We start from the raw sequence: 21277 nt of genomic DNA on the forward strand, positions 1-21277 counted from the left end.
TAGATTTATGGTTTCAGGCAAACATCCCCGTTCTTCATCGCATTCATCAAGCCATGTCTCTTCACGTCAGAGGGTACAGGAGGTCACAGGTTATTGTAATGATGTTAATTACCATAATCTTTCTTTGTTAATTTATAAATAACTTTTACACCAAGCTTTGCTACTCCTGAAATGATTTTACCATGGGATTTCCGGGATAAAAAGTAGCCCAATGTTAATCCAGGGTGTCAGCTTATGCACGCATGCATATTATGCATGCCTTTCATAGTATTATATTGGTTCAGCCGTGATCTAAAAAGAGGTGCGCTATATAGGTACATATAAGTTTTGTCGTGTCTGACACTGAGTTGCACAAAGGAACTTTAAGTTTATATGGGCACTTGTAAGTATCTATCTCTGGCACTAGTAGCAGAAACTACAGATTTATGGTGGAAAAGCAGCATTAAGCTGTCATTATCTTACCTATGGTCTGGATGGAGCTAGATTCTCATAAGCCATTTTCTAACTAAAGACATCTTCGATTGCTGAAAAATGGTGTCCAGTAGGTTATATAATAACCTCAATTTCAAGCAACGTCGTTACTTTCATTGCAATCAGCCAAAGTTTAGTACAGTACAGCTAAGAAAAGAGGAAAGTACCTACGTATCCACCCACCCTCAGTGTACTTGCCTGCCTACCTAAAGTCGGCTATGGATATATTTTAGATCTGGTTAGCCTATTTGCTTAAACTCAACATGGATAGTCTCCAATCCCACCCGGGAATCAAACCCGTACTCATCAATTATGTTAACTTAGTACTAGAAGGGCGTATTTTTTAAAGTAAACACAAGTTGATATTTTTACGTTTTTAATCTTGATATTTTCATCTACGATATACAAGGCACACACACAATTTTAAGTAAATTAATCGTAAAATAGAAATAATAAATAATACACATGCTTGCAGTATTAAATACGATAAAATAAGGTACTGTGTACATTGAAAAGCCTCAACCAACTGTAAATATAGCTAAAAAATACCATTACTTATACAGGAAGAAGATACTTGACATAAAATATAAGTAGAAATAAAGTTTGACAAGATTTAAAGGTTCCACCGGCTAATAAGATTTCAAATATCTATTAATCATTTCAAAAATAAATAACAGTATTAAATTTGAAGTAAGCCGGTTGAACCTAGAATCTATCTTAAGTTATGCCATTTTAAAAGATAAACAGTACTGAACAGAAAAAAAATGAGAAGAAAATAATTGAATTAAATAATGATAATTCTTTCGGGGCTGCTCTAGTTGTAAGAAAAGAACGCAAGTAAAAACCGATACAACCGTACCACATTCACGCTCTTTACACAATCACGCATGCTCTCTAACATTTATAATAACAACTAAGTATGTTTTTTATAATTTACGACACATTACCTATTACCGAATAGATAATATTGTATGAAATTAATATTACGAAGCGATCATTTGGATCGGCGCTTGACTATCATCCCGAAAGAGTATAATTATAGCTCTTAATATCCGTATTACAAATCATGTGTTTCATTTATTACACAGTAGACTCGACATACCGGTGGAACTATGTATAGCCAAGCGCCAATACTCCCGAGATATCCTTTGAACCTTATCCAAGCAGTTAAATATTTTGACATAGAGTCATCTCGTAAACTAGGCTTCAATATAAATATCGCTATCGCTTATTATGTTTAGTTAATACTACCGCACTTATCATTTATTGATTACTCTAATCATATACATTGAAACTGCTAATTGCATGAAACAGGGAATGGAACTAAGTGTTGATATACAGGGTGAAACGCAAATATCTGAACTTTCTACGTAAGTATTTAAATTTCGGTTTACTTTGCTAAAAGCGCCACCCGATAACAGGATGCAAGCAGACAAATTATAGTCTAAACTGGTTTCTGATAAATGCTCAAATTTTGTAAATGCCATTCAAATAGCTAAATCAAAAGGTCAGATATCTGCATTGCTGCCTGTACTTAACTTGTAGCTATTTTTATTTCAAATAGACTTATGTTAAGATGAAAGTAGCTTGCGACTGATCAGAGTTAAACAATCAGGACTTCGAGTAGACAATTTACGTTGAAATCCTCATTATTAGTTTAAACTAGCTCTGCATTAATATCTTACGATACAAAATTGCTTCTTTCAATTCACAAGAGATGGTGCTTTTTATTTTGAATTGTGTACATATTCCATCATCTATTGGTTCTAGTATTTGTGTTTCAGATACAATTTTAATATACTTTTAAATTGTATTCATTTAACACTTACAGTATTTTATTGTACGTTGTTACTGTCTCTTAAGTTTCAGTCAGTAAAATTAAAAAGTATTTATTTTCAAACTTATTTAACAAATCTATCATACATGTTGAATGATTACACCTAGTTACATCTAGTCATTGCACTAAAGTTGAATAAATTACATGTGTCTTATAAACAAATTATCATTATTGAAGATCACATAATTCTAATGAACGTAAAACTAATGTATGATTGATGATTGTTTGTTCGAAGTGATGATGACGTTGATGATGATAAACAGTTTGTGCTGCAAACAGGAATCATTAGGAACTAAATTCAACAGACACCGGTGAAGGGACTAGTGGACGAGGGATGTTTCTGAACGACACACAGCGAAAATCAACTCCAAAAGCAGTCTTTCTTCAATTCCAACCATTTGAATCAATTTGATGTTTTCAATTAGATTTTTGAACACGAAATTATGATATGTATGTACATAAAATATTTATATTTAAAGACCAAGATATTATATCCTCGGTTTATAGATACGCGATAAACTGAAAAAGATTGCTTATGAAATAAATATGGCATTTATATTTAAAGGTACTTCACATGAATAAATGATTAAAACTGTCCGACAAACGCCTACCGCGGACGAGACCGTAACTAACGAAGAAAAATATTTACAAGTTACAATAATAATTATCTAATTACATTTTCACTATGGAAGAAGTGTCCCCGCCGTGGCGCACAAAATACTACTTCACTATCGATAACAATATTTACATTAGCGTAATAAAACGACACTTAGTACGACGTCGTCGAGATCTGTTATAAGAAAAACGATTATATAAAAACGAACCGTCGCTTGCTACCTGCCACTACTTGACTCTGAACTCTGGCTTGACGCTGATGATGGGTTTCTTGTCTTCCTTGTCTTGGTCGGGGAAGTCCCCGGCGGCGGGTAGCTAAGTGGCGGAGCTGAAGAGCACGGAGTTCTTGTAGTACGGCGCTCGCTCCGACAGAGGGCTCTTGACGTCACGGTCCAGCGCCTGCTGCCGCGACTTGCGCTCCATCTCCAACTCTTGGGCCAGGGATTCTGAGGGCAATGCAGAAGTAATGCTGTAGAAACTGTCTTTGTTTAGGTGGAAAAGGTGATACATGGTATGGTTGATAATGAGCGAGGTATAGCATATTCAAAATACGGTAGTCCGGGAACAAAAACATGGAAGTAGTCATTGACAAAATCTTAAAAGCTCATTCAGCTTTCATAACTGATAAAAGACCAAAAATCATAAAAAAAATAACTGGCGCATTATTGAAGTTAATCTTCATTCAACGGTCATTCAAAGCATGTGATGTGACAATGACTACTATGGCTATACATACTTATATTACGTGTGGTGTCCCAGAATATTTCATTAGCGTCCCGAGCCACACCATCTTACATCAAACGGACTCGCATATCTATCGCAAATCATACACACTGACTAATTTAATATACCGACCCTTTGGTAAAAACCTACTCACTTCCTAATATACGGTGTGATTATTAAATTGTGTCGGGAGCCAGGAGGGTTGTTCTTGGCAATCGTTTCAGAGGTAATTAACAGCGCGTAAATGAGAAAATGTTTATATGAGTTACTTCTGCTTGTATGTAAGCACATGTAGCCACGTCAGACATTGAAAGTAGAAGGTGCATTTGAATGAAACGATTTCGAACGCTTTTTCGCTAGTTAAGCAGTTAAATTGTAGGTGATGAATCATTATTCCTTAGCTTATTGCTTATTTCAAGTGACCTCCGACCGGTAGAAAGAACTCTTATTCAAAAATATAGAAAGGGGCGCATTATAGACTAACAAGGGGGACTCTGTCACAATAAGAGACAACAAAAGTATGTGTAAAGTCGTGAGCTCCCAGCAAGATCAGTAATAAGATTTTAGGGAAATTGACAAAGTTCCCGAGTGTAGGCGCCAGTAGGTGAGGTAAGGCAATTGTCTCCGAAAACGTCGGCGTTTTACGAAATATGCTTATTCAATTTCATGCAACGCTTGCCGCCTCCTGCAATTTACTAGATATAAAAGATATAAACGGAATCTCGTTTTTTGCTTACTTTGATGGAACATTTTCTCAACAGGGAATTCAATTTCAGCTCTTGCCATTCGTTTACAATTTATGCTCCGAATGCGAGGATTTATAATGCTTTTTGCTTTACCTAATACGAGCTTAAATTCATTAAAGTCTCTACATTACTTTGTTTCACTTAAGAATCGCTTGAATTCGAATTGTTTCACGATTTGGCTATCCCAAGTGGGGCTTTGAAACAGTAAGTTACTTGAGAAAACATAGATCAGTTAAAAGAGTGTTGGTTAATGCGATTTGTGCGAGTGTGGCCGCGGGCGGCGTCTCGCGTCACCGGCGAGGGCTGTCCCAAAACAGAAACCTATTATCCCTGGCGAGATTATACGCCTAGGGCGTCACAATTAAATATTATACACTTAAAAGCTTCGGTCTTTGCCGTTTCACTTCGGTGCCACCCCTAAATGTCCTATTAGGTTTGTTTGAATACGTAATATTTTTGCATTTGCCGCTCCTAAAACAGAATTGCCGGTTCCTTTGAGAGCTATAATCTATTTGTTCTTTGAAATAACTTTTTGTCACGGCTGAGTGCTCAGCTTAGCGAATAGATGGGCTTTCATGTTGTCTCCTGTAATCACAAGCGTCGAATTGAAGTAAATTGAAATGAGTGAGTATTACATCGCCACGTTTATAGCTTTGTGCCGGCTGCTAGCCGAACAACTTTTTACTGGATCATTGACAAAAACGTCGGGTATATACGTGATTCGATTTATTTGGAAATTTTCAACAAAAAATGTTGTGGATGGATAGTCCTACCTATCAGTAGTACTCAGTCAGTCATGGAAACAAATTACTATTAACACCTTAACTACATGTATATTTTGTTCAGTTAGTTACCTACGAGTAACACAGATGTAGTAACAATAATAGGTCTGTAGGCAGAATCTGACTGTTTTATCCACAATGAAATGCAACACCATTCTTTCAGATGAAATAATTACCTCCGATGATAGTAAATAATCGTATAATTTATTAGTAAATAAATAAAATATATTATAGGAAGCTAACAATAGGCACAATATTAATTTCGTACCTACTACTAATTTATCTGGTGCGTTGATAGTCCACCATTATGTGAAAATCAATAAAGCAGCTACTGAACTAATAAAAAAACCGAAAGAATGAACCAGTAGCACCAAATCGGACATAAAGCTATTTTTATTTAGTTTCGTATCTTTTCAATTTACGAGTTCTTTCACGGTCGGCGGTCTAATGTTGCTTCCTTTTTTGGGATCTTCGAAAAACAGCCTCAATGGATCGAACCAACGATTGATTTCGAGAAAAACGAATTGATTTTATAATTAAATAGAGGTGAAGCAAGAAATGAAGAGAACATAGGGTCTCTACCTCGCCTAGAGACACAGGTGGCGGCGTATTTAGACGTGATCATTGTCATCCACGTCTATTCGATACTTTTTGTTGAACGAAGCTCGGTTTTTTAACCATAATTAAAATCCAAAATCCTTAATTTTTCCGTCATCCAATACCTTTGCTAGTAATACCGTAAAACTGTGTACCCAACTCATTATTTTGCACGTTTTTTTTTTTAACTAAGCTTCTTAATGATGGTTCCAATTTGAGCAATCGACACCTCGCCAACGCGGCTGTTAAAATATAATTATTCTTTTTAAAAACTGGAATAGATACAAAAAGTGTGATGATTATTTTTGAACTTTTTACAGAGAGGAATTTGAGATGGTTGTTGTTGGGACAAAGGGGTGGGTTTTGAGGTCATCGAGCTAAGAGATAGCCGGGCCACGGCAGGTAGCACCTGACGTGCTATATAATAGTATACATATACAGATACTTACGGGTATACGAAACACCAAAATATTATCATGATAGATATATTGGTAAAAAGTTTGGTTTCGGATAACACATACTTAAGTAAATTAAAATTATTGGCACCTATTAACTACTATTACTAAACTACTTTTTCAATCTGTACGTAATTTAATGGATAATTAAAAATATTGATTGAGCTTAGTAGTAAAAGAAAATGCACTAATATCCAATGCGATTGCATAATATGACTCAAATCCAATTCCTGTCTTAAAAGTATGAAAGAGCAAAATTCCGGTGGTATTACTTAAACATAAACAAAAAGTTAATATCGTCAAAGGTTTGGCGCACCTGTGCTGTACAATTTTATTTCCATTCATTTTACAGGCTCACCTATAAAGGGAGAACTTCCCTCTTTATTAATTTTTCAACTTTATATTACTTAGCATCAGTTGCTGGCCTATCCGCCATGTCTCATTCGCGCAGTAGGTACATCCGGGAAGCAAATCTTAGAGTTTTTATGAAACAGCCTGACTGATTCAAATTCAAATTCAAATTGTTTAATCGACGTAAAATTTTACAATTATTTGTCGATAGTCATCTACCACCATTTCACAAAGGCCCCGTCATTGAGAAGGAAAGAAATGGCGAAAGAAACTCCTCGAGCATCTTTTCAACTTTTTCCTTATAATCTATTACAATTTTTACTTATATCTAGTACCTACAATTTTACTTAAGTACCTATATCCATTTCATTTTTTTTTTTCAATAGCCTTAGCTGAGGTGGACAAGACCACGCGTTTTTGTCGTTTAAATAATCATTTATACTATAGTAAGCTTTACTACATAATGTAGCTTTAACATAATTCTTAAATTTTTGCTCAGTAAGGTTTATTGCTTCATTTGATAATTTATTATAAAAACGTATACAGTTCCCCATGAATGATGTGTTCGTTTTCGAAAGTCTGAGTGTGGGGAAAAGCAACTTATTTTTGTTTCTGGTCTCAATACCGTGTATGTGTGATGTTATATTTTATTACTAAGGGCCATACTTCCGTACCAGGGACCACAGTCTTATCCATATAAGAGTATGTTCTCCTGACATGTGCCAATGCTAATAAAAATAAGGAAGTTCTTAACATATTTTTTTGGTCTACATTTACAGCACCACTGACAAAAGTTTTTGTTATGAATGTAGACAGAGAGACACAATTAATTCATAAATGTTTGATCTAGACCCTCCCGGAGCCTTTACAAGAAAACCAGTAAACTTTTCTAATTTACGAAAGATAAAATATTATATTTTTCCTTTCAACAAAAAGAACTCTCGAGGATAAACTTTTTTGTTGTTGCTTTTTGCAATTTTTATTTTATTTCAAGTGACGCAAAGTTGAGATAATAAATATTGGTGATAAAAAATAATAAACGCGGATTCTCAGTTGATTCAAAAGTGGTACTTATCGTATGATATGTTCAATTATGTAGTTATTGTGAATGGTGAAGTGTATCGCGATGGTAATCTTGAAAGGCTAGAAACATTAGAAGATTACCGGAGTGCAAGTGCAGTCGCGTGCTCGCGTGCGTCCCGACGAGGGGGGCGCGGGGGGAACACTTAAATTACTCGCAATTTTACTACTTGAAAGGCACTCGTAAGCAAAAACACAGGAAATTATTAATTCCATATCAATGTTTCACTACATCAACCCCTTACTTTGAATCGCAGTTAGGGGCCGCGATTCGTTCCGATTGCGGAAATATACATGTCGACAGAGATGCCAAATTAAAAGGTAGGAATCGTATGAATGCCATATCAGAATTCTCGCGTCATCCGCGCGAGGCTACATAAGCTTCAAAGTTGGCATGCGGGGGGCTACGTACAATAGTGCTCCACAACGTTGCATTTTTAATCAAATTGCTGGGCTTTCCACAAGCAGTGGGCGAGTACGAGCAAAAAGTCGTTCGGTTTAAATTCACTGATATGTGGATTGGCCGTCGTTGTTTTGGTGCGCGGAAGCGCTGTGTTCTAGTTAAAGTCTTTTGATACGGGATCGTTGTACGCAGTTTGCGCGTACTCTTCGTTTTGCACCGGCCCGGGGTTTCGGTAAAGGTTACTGCATGTAGTTACTAACTATATTGGAAGCGCTCAAAACCTCGCCACGAAAAAGGTTTCGAATAATTATGTAAAGTAATCCACCCAACACGGTTTTAAAGCGTCACAATGAAAATCAAAATATCAACGAAATCGCACCGATTATAGTTCCCGACTACATACGGGACATGTCATATGATGAAGATAAATGCAATATCGAATACATTTTATGAAATTTCATGGTGAATGTAAAAAGCGTCCGTTCCCCCGAATCGTTTTGGGTCCGAGAATTCAATAAAGCGAATTTATGACATGAAATTCGAATGAAGTTTATGGAAATTGCAAATAATTACGCTTGCCTTTGGTAATAAGAATTTCTGACCGTGAGCATATCTCGATTTTGATTTTTACGTTAAATCGCCGGTTTGAATATTTGAAACCCTCTGGTAACATTCTTCATGTTTTACTTTTATTTTGTTCAAATTTTCCCTTTTTAAAACTTATCCTGTCCATCAACCCGCACTAGGCCAGCGTGGTGGACTTGGTCTAAACCCCTTCCTTTATTGGAAGGAGACCCGTGCATGATGGGTGGTGATGATGATGAAACTTATCCTTAAAAATTCCAATCTCAGTGAACACAAACCTGAGTAATTCTGCCAGAAGGCGGCGCCCCCGCTCATGATGTCGACGGGGGGCGGCGGGTAGTTCCACTGCGGCTTGTCCGGGGTCCGCTCGCGCTGGTACGGCGGCGAGGCGGGCGGCGGCTCCGCGGACGGCGGCTGGCTCTCCGGCCCGCTCTCCCGCTCCGGCCGCGCCGCCTCCTGCTGCCCTGACAGGTTCTCTGCAATGAACACTGGACGCTGTCATTCTGCTGTTGCTAGTGATGGGTGTGGAGACACGTGCGGATGTTGATCAAGGTGGATATTTTGAATGCTGGAATATTTTGCGTTCTTACTTTTAATGATGAGTTTTCAATATCACAGAATGTCTAAGTATAAGTATTCCACGTAACAACGATGGAAACTAAGGATTTTTTATAAAAAAATATGCTCTTTTGCAATGAAAATAATTGCTCTTGAGTGCTGCAATTGTAGCATTTTCCCCTACAACGACATAAAGAAGGTGAGCTACGATAGTGTGTGGTAATGGCAAAAGTTTCTAAATCAGATTTTCCAAATTGGCAGCAATCAAAGGTTACGTAATGCGTGTTAGTTGAGCAGCACCCAATCCCTTGGTTCAAATGGCCTGCGAAACGATTTCCTGACACGGAGATTAGTACAAGCCTTCACCAACATTTATCCACCCTTCTTACGTCACGCACTCCATCTCACCCCGACGAAGAATGACTTAAGTAATACCGAAGCGCACTCGATAACAGATCTTCGCAAAACATATTAGAGTCAAAAGTACATTGGAATCGTTGGCGTAGTTTAAGGGCAGGTATCCTTCAAGTTGAGCCATATACAGACAGTTTGACAGACGGCAAGTTAACATGTCAGGGGCACGAATAACTCGCGAGTAACGCACTCCAAGTTGGAACTTGTTGAATAGTCTGAGGGGCCACAGACATGTTGAAGACATCTTGTACGGTAACGTGACGATAGTTGGCAGAGTAATCTCAGTCTGGAACTTTATTGACATGCCCTAATCAAGAGCTGTTTTGATGGACGTTACAGGATGCGGTTTGTGAAGTAGGTTACCTGTGACGATCCGCAGTATCTCTTGCGGCGCCCCGGACTGCTTGAGGGCCTCCTCGATCTTCTGCCGCCTCTTCAGCTCCATCTCCAGCTGCTCCTGGATGTGCTGCCGCTGCTTCCTCTCCTTCTTTAACCTCTTCTGGTACATCACTGCAAACAAAAACACAAGTTACAAAATGACTCGGGAAACATACAAATAATAACAACAATGAAAGCTCTTGCCCCCATTATTTTAATTCGTCATACTCGTCGTAACCTGTACCGTATCAAAATAACAATTTGCTACGAATACCGCACGCAGTACAAAACAAAACGTCGACTAAATAATCGGTTCTCTCGACGTAGCGCATGCGCCATCGAGCGCCATACTTTTCTCCAGCTGCAATTTGCATTAGGTACGAGGTTCTTGCAACACACTGCACGGCACATCGAACATCATGTGACAACCGTCCCTTTCTCTCCCGAGCCATCGCAGCCGCATCTCCTCTCAATCGGAAATTACCTCTCAACCGCATATAAATTTCGTAAAGAGCGCAAGTCAAAGGAATCCATGTGCAAAACCGATTCTGCCCGCCGCAGTTACCACCTTTCGATTCGGAATTAGCCCGTCGATAATCGACAGATCGTCCACGCATCGCGCCGATTTCATTCTCATTCCTTGTCTCTCGTAAGAATATTGAGTATTTCTGTCTTGTTCGCTCTGCGATGTGATTGACGAATGATTGAGTTGGTGCACGTGTTGATAGACGCCGAGCCCTGCCCCCGGGGGGTGAGGAGGGGGGCGGCTTCTTGGTACGAAGGACAGGCGGCAAGCGGTACCGGTTCTTCTTACATACATTTTGCCGACTTTATTTACATACAACATTCAAAAACGTCGGCAAACTTTCATACATTAAAGTTCATGACAAAATATTTAATCGAAAAAATTACTTATTTTAATGTTGCTTGTATCGGACACAAAGTGTGTCCTTGTTGCTTAGACCAAGCGTCGGCCACGATCTGTCTCGCGATGAGCGCCAGATAGAGTTTGATGGACCCGGCCGGCGATGGGGTCGCAGATAACTCCTTCATTTTATGAAAATGGCATGAATAATAAAATACTTTTATTAAAAAGTCAGTTATTATTACTTTAGACACCAAGAACGCGCATGGAATGAATAGAGAATTTATGGTAACTGAATTGCGTTGGTTACTTGCAGAAATTAGATTTTGAAATTTATTTCTTGGCGAATACACTGATGGAATATTTATAGTCAAAACAAATTATGAATAAGGAAATAGACAGCGAGAAAATAGAAGAAATATTGTAATTAAAGTTTCGCCAGTAATAATGAATGTTGTGCTAATGAATCGGCGCGAACTCCGTCCACAGTCCGCACATCATTTGTTATAGTTTGACCTTTCACATCGCAGTAATAAGCAACTTGTGGCTTTTTGTTTCTATCAATTTAGATTTAGAAGGGTTCAATGCTAAGCAAAATAACACATTAGGACAATATTGCGTACGTAACGCAATGTCTTCGACGTAAGAACTGAAAACACGTGTGATCAATTGATGATAAGTACTTATTTATGTAAGTAACACGACAAGAATTTATTTTCCCATAACACATTATTGGGTAAACAAAGTTTCCAGGTACTGTGTGTATACTGGATAAAAAATATGCGTTATGCTTAATTACTTTTCCCACATTGTCGCGTTTTGAGGTCCTTTTTCAGAGAATTTCGCTCCAATACAAAGGTAGCTCGGGGGTCCGTCAGCTGGAAAATGTGATGGACGAGCGAGTCCGAGCAGCCAGTCGGTCTAATTCCTCTGAAAAACCACTCGCACCCGACTGGGTGTTATTTTTGGCCCTTTTCATCCCACCTTTCAGGTCCAGCGACACGTTGCAAATCAATTAGCTCAAATTTGTCACCACCGAGGTGATAATGCCGACCGACACTGGTGGTTCATAAATTTTGTACATGAATGAAAGCATGAATAGTCTTCCTTTGTGGGCACCCATTGTTTCTACAAGTCAATATTTGTCTATCCTCTTGTCGGCGCCGCTCTTTGAGCCCGTAATCCGGCCTATTGCTTCCTTATTCATACCCAACGATGAATCGTAATAATTCTTCAATCGATTCCTTTCTTTCGATTTGATGCAGATGCTTGTCGGACAAAAAGTTGATAATCTTTTGTAGTCACCCTTTGTGCCGCGCGGTAGTTCCAATATCAAAGCTCTAGAGACCATTCGAAATTAAAATATTGTTAATCTTTCTTTTGTTACTTTCTTATTCTTGTATTGTATGTTCGATGACTCGAATATTTAATCATTTGGTAACTTAATTAAGCCTCAAATGTATTAACACGCACATTATAGGAGCAATTGTATAACTATAACTATCAATGATGTATCATTTTATTACGAGTCCGAAATAGCTGGCAGGTTGCCTATAGGCACGAATAAAAATAGCACATAGAAATATTGAAAGAATCCACTCAATGGGAATGTAATAAAAGCTATTGGATATGGCATGGAACAGTATGAGCAGCGGAAAGCAGCAAATATGGCGGTACCCGGGGTGCAGACATCGGGCTACTTGCCTATGCAAATTATATTTGCCGACCGCAACGGATGAAGCCCGATCTCAGACGTTCCATTTCATTCCAGTTACGTATTATACGCGAGTATTCTTTTCATATTTTCATCCGATTTCCTTCCCCTCGTACATTTTCCCGTTTTTAAAAGTCTGAACAATGGCGCCGAAGCCCGCTAGCCGTTTTCTTGCACGCGGCTTTCTGCGTTGTTATTATATCTTTTGAGTTTTCTTTCTTTAATACTTCCCACTCATAAATGGCTGATATAGTCCCCTAGGGTTTGTTGCTCGAATAACATGTAAATGAGCCCACTGTAAGAGAACAGGCAATTCAGAAATACGTTTACTTTTCTGTTTAAAAATTATTTGTGAAATATATAATGGTGACTCACAAAATTCAGATAATAATATCGTCGTTGTTAATGTCCGTTAATATGTTTAAGTCGATTTTTACATAACAGATGTTCCTGAGTGGTAGCTCTATAGGTAATTAGGTTTTAATGCCAGTATTAGCCGGAGGGGTTCAGTGGGGCACAATTTGTCTTGTCTTCATGCCTCAAAATGTCAATAATTTATAGAAATATTTACTGTATATTACAATTTAGTTATATAAATTATCGGCCAATTATACTCTTTATACTACATACAGTAGACCAGCGATGTTAATGTGAGATCATTAAATAATAGCGCATGTTAGGGTCAATTCAGACGTACCAATTAATCATCACGGGTATCATAGAAACTGTTATACGCATATACAATATTTCTGAATGGACTCAATTTTATATCAGTGTCGTTTTTGTGGAATAATTTCTAGTAGGGAATATGGCCTGTGCCCATGATTTTGCTAATATTTATCTTTAGCATTTCTATTAACTGCATTATTTATTATGATGACTTTCCGACTACTGTATATTTAAGTGTTTTGTTTGCACATCTGTGCATTAACCTCTGTAAAAAAACTTTAATATAATAATACGAGGTACATAGAAAAGTAATCTGCAATATTTCTCCTTACATCAATCAAAACGAAGAAAGAAGCGCTTCGATTACCCCACAGCACAGTGAGTATGGATATTTGTAGTTCGAAGGGGTGCCTTATCTGAGGTGTCCTGGCTCGTCCCTCTCGGATACGGATGCATTTATTGCTTTACGGCCCGCATTATAACCTCTAAGCAGACAATCTATGCCCATATGCTATTCATTGCTGCTCACTTGCTCTTTGTCCCATTGTTGCGTGAATTGGAATACTACGGTCTACTTTGGTTAAACTTTTCATGGTCTTATTGGTATGTTTATAGGTATTTCTAGAATAATTGTTATTTAGAGACATGGGTATGAAGAGGCTGTAGTGTAGAGCCTAAAATGCATTATTGCTGGATCAATACTAAGTATTTCCCATAAGCCTTCCATCATCAGTAAAAATAAAATTCATTTACCTGCATATTCAGGTATCTTATTAAGTACAGCAGTGCGATTCTATAAAGCTAATTGTCAAAACTCGATTCTGAATCCGGAGTGAGTTTTGAAATTGGCATTCTGTAATTTCCGCAACTTCGAGATTTTGACAAATTAATGTATGAGATGACATACGTGAAGTGAAAGGTGAAGGGAGAATGAAGATCAAAGTGAGATGTCTGATTTTACAGAATCGCAAAGCAGTACAAAAATATAACTAAAATTGGTTTTCTACAGTGACTAAAAACATATAGGAGGGAATTGGGGTAAAAGCTGACAAAACTCATTTAAGTTATCGGCCGCGACACTATTAAATATGTTTTTCCCACTTTGGCAATATGGCGTAAATAACATTCGACTTTTATGACAGCCAAGAGTCCCCTCGTGTGGCACCGAACCGATTTAGATAAGTCTTTTTATAGTTCTTTATTGAAAATAAATTGCCTAGAATAAAACCAGATCGAACCAGTTCGAATGGGTTTTCGATAAATGCGTGTATGAATGATTGCATATCAGTTTGGCAAAGCCCCTATCAGGTGAAATCATCTCTCTAGTTTATGGCTTGACTATGAGATGACATGGCATGCAATTTCCTAACACTACTTACATTATTATTTAATATTGAAATGAAAAATAATAGAATCATTTCATGATTTGACTATTTTGCTTTCCAATTTCACCGTAATACTTATCATAGAAATTTTATGGAAAGTAATCAGCGCAGATCGAGGTTAGTAAAACAAAAGTGTCAAGTGGGCGGACATTTTGTTTTATGTTTTTATTCGCAGCACAATATTTACTACCGGACTGTAGAAGGCGATAAACGGCCCGTCCGGATATCGCTGGATTATTGTTTTGTCCGGCCCGGGGGACTGTGAGTTATGTGCGCCGATGACCTTCGTCGATAACTTGTCATCGACAATGTCAGCTTCCTCTTCGTCTTGCCCAATAGTCGGTTCTTTCTTCCGGTGCAGTCCACAAAGCGGACATAGGAGTTAAAAGAAATGTCTCAATAAATATCGATTCGAATAAATGAATAATTCGCAAAGATGTGTTAGGAACACTATTTTTATAATTTGAAAAAGGTACGTATGCATGTCGAAATACACATTTGAGGAGCTTAAAATAAAATCCGAATTTTATATTCGGCCAAAAGTAAATAACAATAACAATAACAAAGACGCATCAAACGCGGAGGGTAACGGTTATGAAAAGGAATATCGTACGAGCAATTTTATCAAACCGATCAAAGGGACGGTCAGCATTCCAACTCCTTATGACGATAGTAAAAAAATACGCAATCTCTCTTTATAGTTACCATTTCACTGGTTATTGTTATACGTACCTTCAGAACACGGTATTCTGTAGAAGTGAAGTAAGAAGTTGAATTTATATTTTAACGTGTATCTAGAACTTGTTATGCAGACAATGTGGTGACCACCTCTACTAAACACAAGGTTTATATTTTTTTAAACATTATTTTCTAAGGTCATCTTTTATCAGCCCTTCTTCCATTGCAGCATTGTATTGCAGTTTACCTCGAAAGCATGTTATTCTAAACCGAACCATTTACATACATTGAGTAGAGAGGACACCTGAGTCCGCGTTGTTCTATGTTTACATAAAATAGGAAAGTCCCAATATTCACACTTCTCATCTGACATATCTCCCATGCTCACTGTTCCTATCGTATCGAGAGATTCGAGAGTGTTGCGAAGCGTGTAATGTTGGTCTGAGCCGATATAAGGCGCTCCAGGCTATTTTTGATTTTTGAAAAAGTTTTTTTTTTGTATTTTGATTGATGGCCATGGTCATGCATGGTAAAGACATTAAATTATTTGTATTGAAATAATTATGCAAGGGAAGATCATATTTTTTTAAATCATAAGTTAGATAAACATTTAAATACTTAGGTGTTTTATTTATATTTTTCTTTGTGTTTAGTACATATAAGCATAGTAAAATGTTATAAGCTTGAATTAATGAATTTTCGTTATGCCCTATATTGACACCATATATTTTTTTACGTTTATAGATAGTAAACAAAGATTAGCTTTCACTTTATGATCGGTAACTATTACATATTTTTCTTTTTTCGCACGTTTGAATTTACACATTGCTTTGAAGCCGTAAGATATTGACCAAAAAAGTATTAAGTATCTACATTTCGATGACTGATATTAAATAAGATCGAACTTTTGAAACAAAACCCAAGTCAACGAAGAAAATAGTAAGTTTTAGGTGGCATTAGTAAAAAAGTGTTATTCGTTTACTTATTTCGTCGGACGCCCACTGACGCATGCTTCCTTCACCGGTGTGGTCGTAACTTGACACTCATCATTTTTTCATCATTAAATATGCCTGAATTAATAATATTGTAGATATCCACTGGCAGGAGCCCGCATCGCGTGCGAATGCATCGAGAGGCTTCCCTGAATCGATTCGAGAAATATCGATTTACATTCGTCTTGTGCGATGACTTTCAAGGATCTTGGTCTATATTTTGTCGTAGCTTTGCACGGAAATATCATTTTCGGAATTTAATATAAAATGTTGTTTATTTCATCGCTAAAAAATTAATTACTCGTAATACTTAATTAATAATGTGACATTTGATGTAGTAACATTTGATACGAAGCCTATAATTGAAGCTTGGATAAATAACCGACTTCTGAATGTGTCTATGTTTGCAAGTTTGTAGCGACATGTGACTTGTCACACGGCGCGGGGCGGTGTGGAGGCGAGCTGTCCACCAACGACTACATTTCTCATCAACATTCGCCCATAATTATGTACAAACAAACCATCAAGCCTTATCCAATTACAGCGGAATATTTATATCACCCTTTTATTATTGTAACGACCGCACAGAAATTACCGAACTACGAGTATGTCGAGCGTCGTAAAAATGTATACCTAAGCCGTTTTCTTTGAATAAAACACTAAGTAACTACGAGTAATATGAAATACTAGCAGTTATAAAAGTTTTAATGCCGCCAGCTTACACGGAGAGCTGAAATATTCTTGTTGTACATTTTCTTTAATGTTTTAATATCGTACAAAAGTGCGCGGAACAGGCGCAGGTAAGTTCGGCAAATATTGACCATGGATGATTGCAGCCGACCAGCCCCTCAGCCAACTCAGAATTAAAACAGGGACGGGAAAAATTAATCCTAATGCGATTTTAATGAAGCTGAAATGAATGAATGCAATAATGGAGCGTTAGACGGCGATCCATACCGCATCAACAAAAGAGAAATAAAAGTTTAATTGAATCCTAAATTGAAGTAAGTATATAGGTACATAATGCAAGTGTGCACTGTGTAGAGTGAGAGCGCCATTCGCTCGATGCCATAGAGTATATAGAGTAGACGACGCGATACGAGATTTGTTTGAAATCGCTAGACTCAACATCGAGAACACACAGTCGCCGCTGAAAGTGTACACCTGAAGTTGGTACGAGTACCGCTTTTGCATTAACGAATGCGGAAGCGGCGCTTTGCATACAGGACGTGGCGTCGCACCTCCCCCCCCCTGCCCCCGCCCCGCCTGCCCCCGCCGCCCCCCGCGCCCCCGGGGCTCCGCCAGACGCCTGCAGCAAACACTGCATGTCCCACCCGCGCGCGTTCATTACCTCCACACGGCGACCCAACAATTCAAGTTTGCTTTCCGCCACACAATCTGCGCGCAGACAGACTACACCCATACAACTCGCCGACCATCCCCTAGAATAATAAAGATGCAGAAATTAACCTCGACTGCACTGAAAAAGAGGAAACTAAGTGAAGCTATCTCCACCTGAATGGGTATAATGCAGGCGCACTCCGGCGGAAATGAAAGAAACTCGTCGGGAAACGTAAGCTTGTTGAAACAGAGGGTAAATGTCAACCGCGGAATATAAACCGTCAACAGATAAATGCAAACGATAAACACACGTGGAAACTGAAAAGGCGACGCTTGAAAGCTTTTCAGTGTTGACTCTTTTAAAAACACGAGATGAAATCTTTTCTATGGTAAACAGCGTTAGGATTCACCGCGACGAGCCAAATAATGCGAATTGAAGTAAGATACACCATATCAATGAAACGTCCACAGTAAATTTGCTGTAACCCATAAAATATTCAATTACGCATATGTACACATTTGTTGAGGCCAACAACGACCACGCGGCACCCCCATTAAAGACGCCTAAGGGCCATTTAATCGGTCAGTGGATGTAAATTCGCTGCCCCAAAACAAATATCCCGAAACTAATAAGGAAACGAAATATGTAAATCGTCTGCCATATTGTTTCACAAGTGAAATCTTCCTTTAATCTTATAACAAATCCGTGTCCAAATGGTCGGGCCGGGTCTGAATTTGAATAACGTGAGAGGGTTTGGCCAGCGGAAGGGTCAGGTTGCGGTGAGCGGGGAAATGTATGCAAGACACGAGTCGAGGAGATAGCGGGTAATGCTGTCCTATGCACATATTGCATCAAATTAGTTGTCGACTTGTAAACAAGGAGGAGGAAAGTAAGGCCGCTAAGACGTGGTAGTTTGCATGGATATGAGAGCGCAATATAGGTGCTCGCAGCTGCTAGCGGCGCTCATTAAGATGTTTTATGGGCGGTCGCCGGACGGTGTTGCCAATTTAAGATATTTCTATGCGGGACAGCGCTGCGTTAGTTTGGCTTCCGATTAAGGTGATTAAGGTGCCTCTTTAAGGTATTAGTGTAATTATTGCGACGCCCATTATGCGGTTGGGAATGTCCTCGGCCGGGCCGTGATTACTGTTTTTAGGGTCCTTTGAATTGCCTACCACTAGCCTGCTACAATAGGCGGCTGCCTCACCTTTTTTGGAGCATATTAAGTTTAAACTATGTCTTGGCTGTGGCACATTAGATTTAATTTGAAAGGTTCAACTGTTTGGACGGACCGAATTTAGAACAGCCAACACACGTATCTGTCCCCCAAGTAAATCAAAGGGTGTTGAAAGTTTACACCCACTTAGAGCCGGACACTGTAATAAAACGTTGGAAGTTCCCCGAGCGGACATCAAATGCCCCCATCTCTCATTTTGCCGGAGAGAAAATTAAAAGTTCGCAGATGCTGGTCGCACGTGGACCCACCATGATTGATAGAGTGGCCGAAGTGTCTCGATCACTAAACGATTACGTTTCATTGAGGAGCGACGCCGTACGAGTCGCACCAACTATCTTGGCCTCACGTTCAGAGAACTACTGCATTTTGTTTGAAGAAACAAGTTTGTGCTCTGCTACAAAATATGATACTGACATCTTTTGTGACAGAATTCAAAGAATTCTCGTGAAGCGAAGTCCTATATTGTAGCTCGAGCTGAACGCCGTGCAACTTGTATTGAATGAACTTTGGTATTTTCCTACTTTACGGAGGGATCCGCGTACCTAGGTAAACTATTATTTGTTGACTAACTAAGCTATTATTTGAATTAGTTTCTTGCAGTTGCCTGGGTGCTAGTATTCGGATAGTGCCTGCCCACACTGCGCAACGGTCAAGCGAGTGAGTCTAATTACAGGACCTCTCCGAGAACTCCCGAGGCTTTGAAATTCAAAACTTTACGGAATCGCACGACGAACCGCGCAAATTAAATAGAGCAAGGAGAGTTAGAGAGAATAACTTTTCAAAGGAACACAAATAACTGCCCATTTTATTAATCAACTACAAATGAATAAATTCCTTGTATGAAAGCACTAGAACAGAAAATCTTTGAAATTAGTCAGCCCTTCTTGATACGTTGTAAATTGTGGTCCGTAGAGGGACGGAGTCGGCTCAATTAGCCGCAAAGACATCTTCCAAGTGCAAGGTCCGTGATCAAACCACTCGAGCCAGAATTAATTGTTTCTAAAGAGGTGATTTGACCGAATGTATTGCCTGATTAAGTGAACCCTAGCCGGGTAGGGTTATTAAATAATTTATTGTTCCCCAACTATTCGAGGGGCTGGAGCCAAGATTTGCTGAACTTATCGAATTGAATGTGCTTGCGGGAAGTTTTAGTTACAACAGCGGTGTAAGATAGACCACAGGTAGGCACTCTATAGTTTATACTGAACATTAACTTTGAGATTTACTTCTATTGGTTTGGTGTAGTTCTATTATTTCAAAAAAGTGAAACCTATGTGTGTGTGTGACTGTGACAAATAAAGTGTTGTTTTTTGTCATGTATGACAAAAGAGTCCTAAAACCCTCGTAAACAAAGCGTCCAGACAAAACAGTAAAACACCAGAAGATTCGTGATTGAGTTTGATCAGAAGCTTTTATAGCTTGAAAGGACATTTCACATGCAGCCGGGCACTCGCATTCACGTTCAACAACCAGTCTCAATCGAGCGCCAAAATAAAAGGTTAATTCATCATGGGGGTGTGAAATGTGAAATGTAGCTTTGTGTCCGGAAACTGGCCACCCTTTCGGAAACCGACGCGGGGAAACGAATGTCCGGTCCATTTGCAGCGGACTGTAATAGCCGTCGACAGCTTTTTTGACAGTTCATTGAATTAAATTGTGTTGAAATTGTGCGAGTCGCCACTCAATTTGCCGAGTCTAGTTTATTATTTTGAGTGTTTTGACTATAAATTAGATAACTTAGAAAAAAATAATAATATAAGTACCATCAATATAAAATTTAAAGTACCTAGGCCTATACAAGTCAACTGAAAAATATTTTCAATCAAGTTAAAATTCCGAATCTCGATTGCTCAATCTCCAAAGTGATAGTGGAATTCAATAGGTTTATTAATCAAACAGTGGCATGCAAATATAAACATTTTTGCCACGCAATTTATAAAATGCAAAAGAAGTGGAATATTGGACTATACTACTTTTACATACATCATACATAGAATTCATTTTTTGTCGATGACTCTTCAGTAGCATTGCCTTCTCCATATTACTCAAGTTTCAACTTTTTTATTACAAACAGTGGACTTTAGCAGACGAACCCTAAAAATTTACCGAAAATTGCAGACTAATAGGCAAGGGAAGGGTTTTCACGAATCAATTTGTTCTCGTATCATTTGATTATGTTCAGTCATGTAGTAGAGCCAAAAGGGAACAGACTTAATTCGGTTTTGTCCAAAATATGGTAGCTCGACCCCTCGAGGAAGAGTATTGAAATTGGTCGTATTATATTTGTATACCAACTTGCTATCGATAGCTGGAACTGCTGTGACCACAGCACGTCCAGTTTGCATTCAGCAATAAACTCGTAAAATCCCATTACCATGGCTTAAACGTTATAAGTACCGA

The 21277-nt window shown here is 38.5% G+C and overlaps 1 protein-coding gene across 11 annotated transcripts in view; it reads right to left on the reverse strand.

The window, feature by feature from the left end:
- Positions 1–830: 830 nt before the first annotated feature.
- The window catches only part of LOC105388453 (dachshund homolog 1), a 126594-nt gene continuing 106147 nt past the window's right edge, over positions 831–21277 (reverse strand). For 9 of the 11 annotated variants that reach the window (XM_048624363.1, XM_048624366.1, XM_048624365.1 and 6 more), the window contains 3 exons: positions 9981–10127; positions 8924–9133; positions 831–3369 (listed from right to left, as the gene is read on the reverse strand). In XM_048624363.1, coding sequence (XP_048480320.1) covers positions 3239–3369; positions 8924–9133; positions 9981–10127 — 488 coding nt within the window. In that variant the 3' untranslated portion in view covers positions 831–3238. The remainder of the gene's footprint in view (positions 3370–8923; positions 9134–9980; positions 10128–21277) is intronic. The other 2 variants (XM_048624359.1, XM_048624367.1) reach the window with 1 other exon arrangement.

The sequence above is a fragment of the Plutella xylostella genome, chromosome 12, assembly GCF_932276165.1.
Source record: "Plutella xylostella chromosome 12, ilPluXylo3.1, whole genome shotgun sequence".
In the NCBI taxonomy this organism is placed as follows: Eukaryota; Metazoa; Arthropoda; class Insecta; order Lepidoptera; family Plutellidae; genus Plutella; species Plutella xylostella.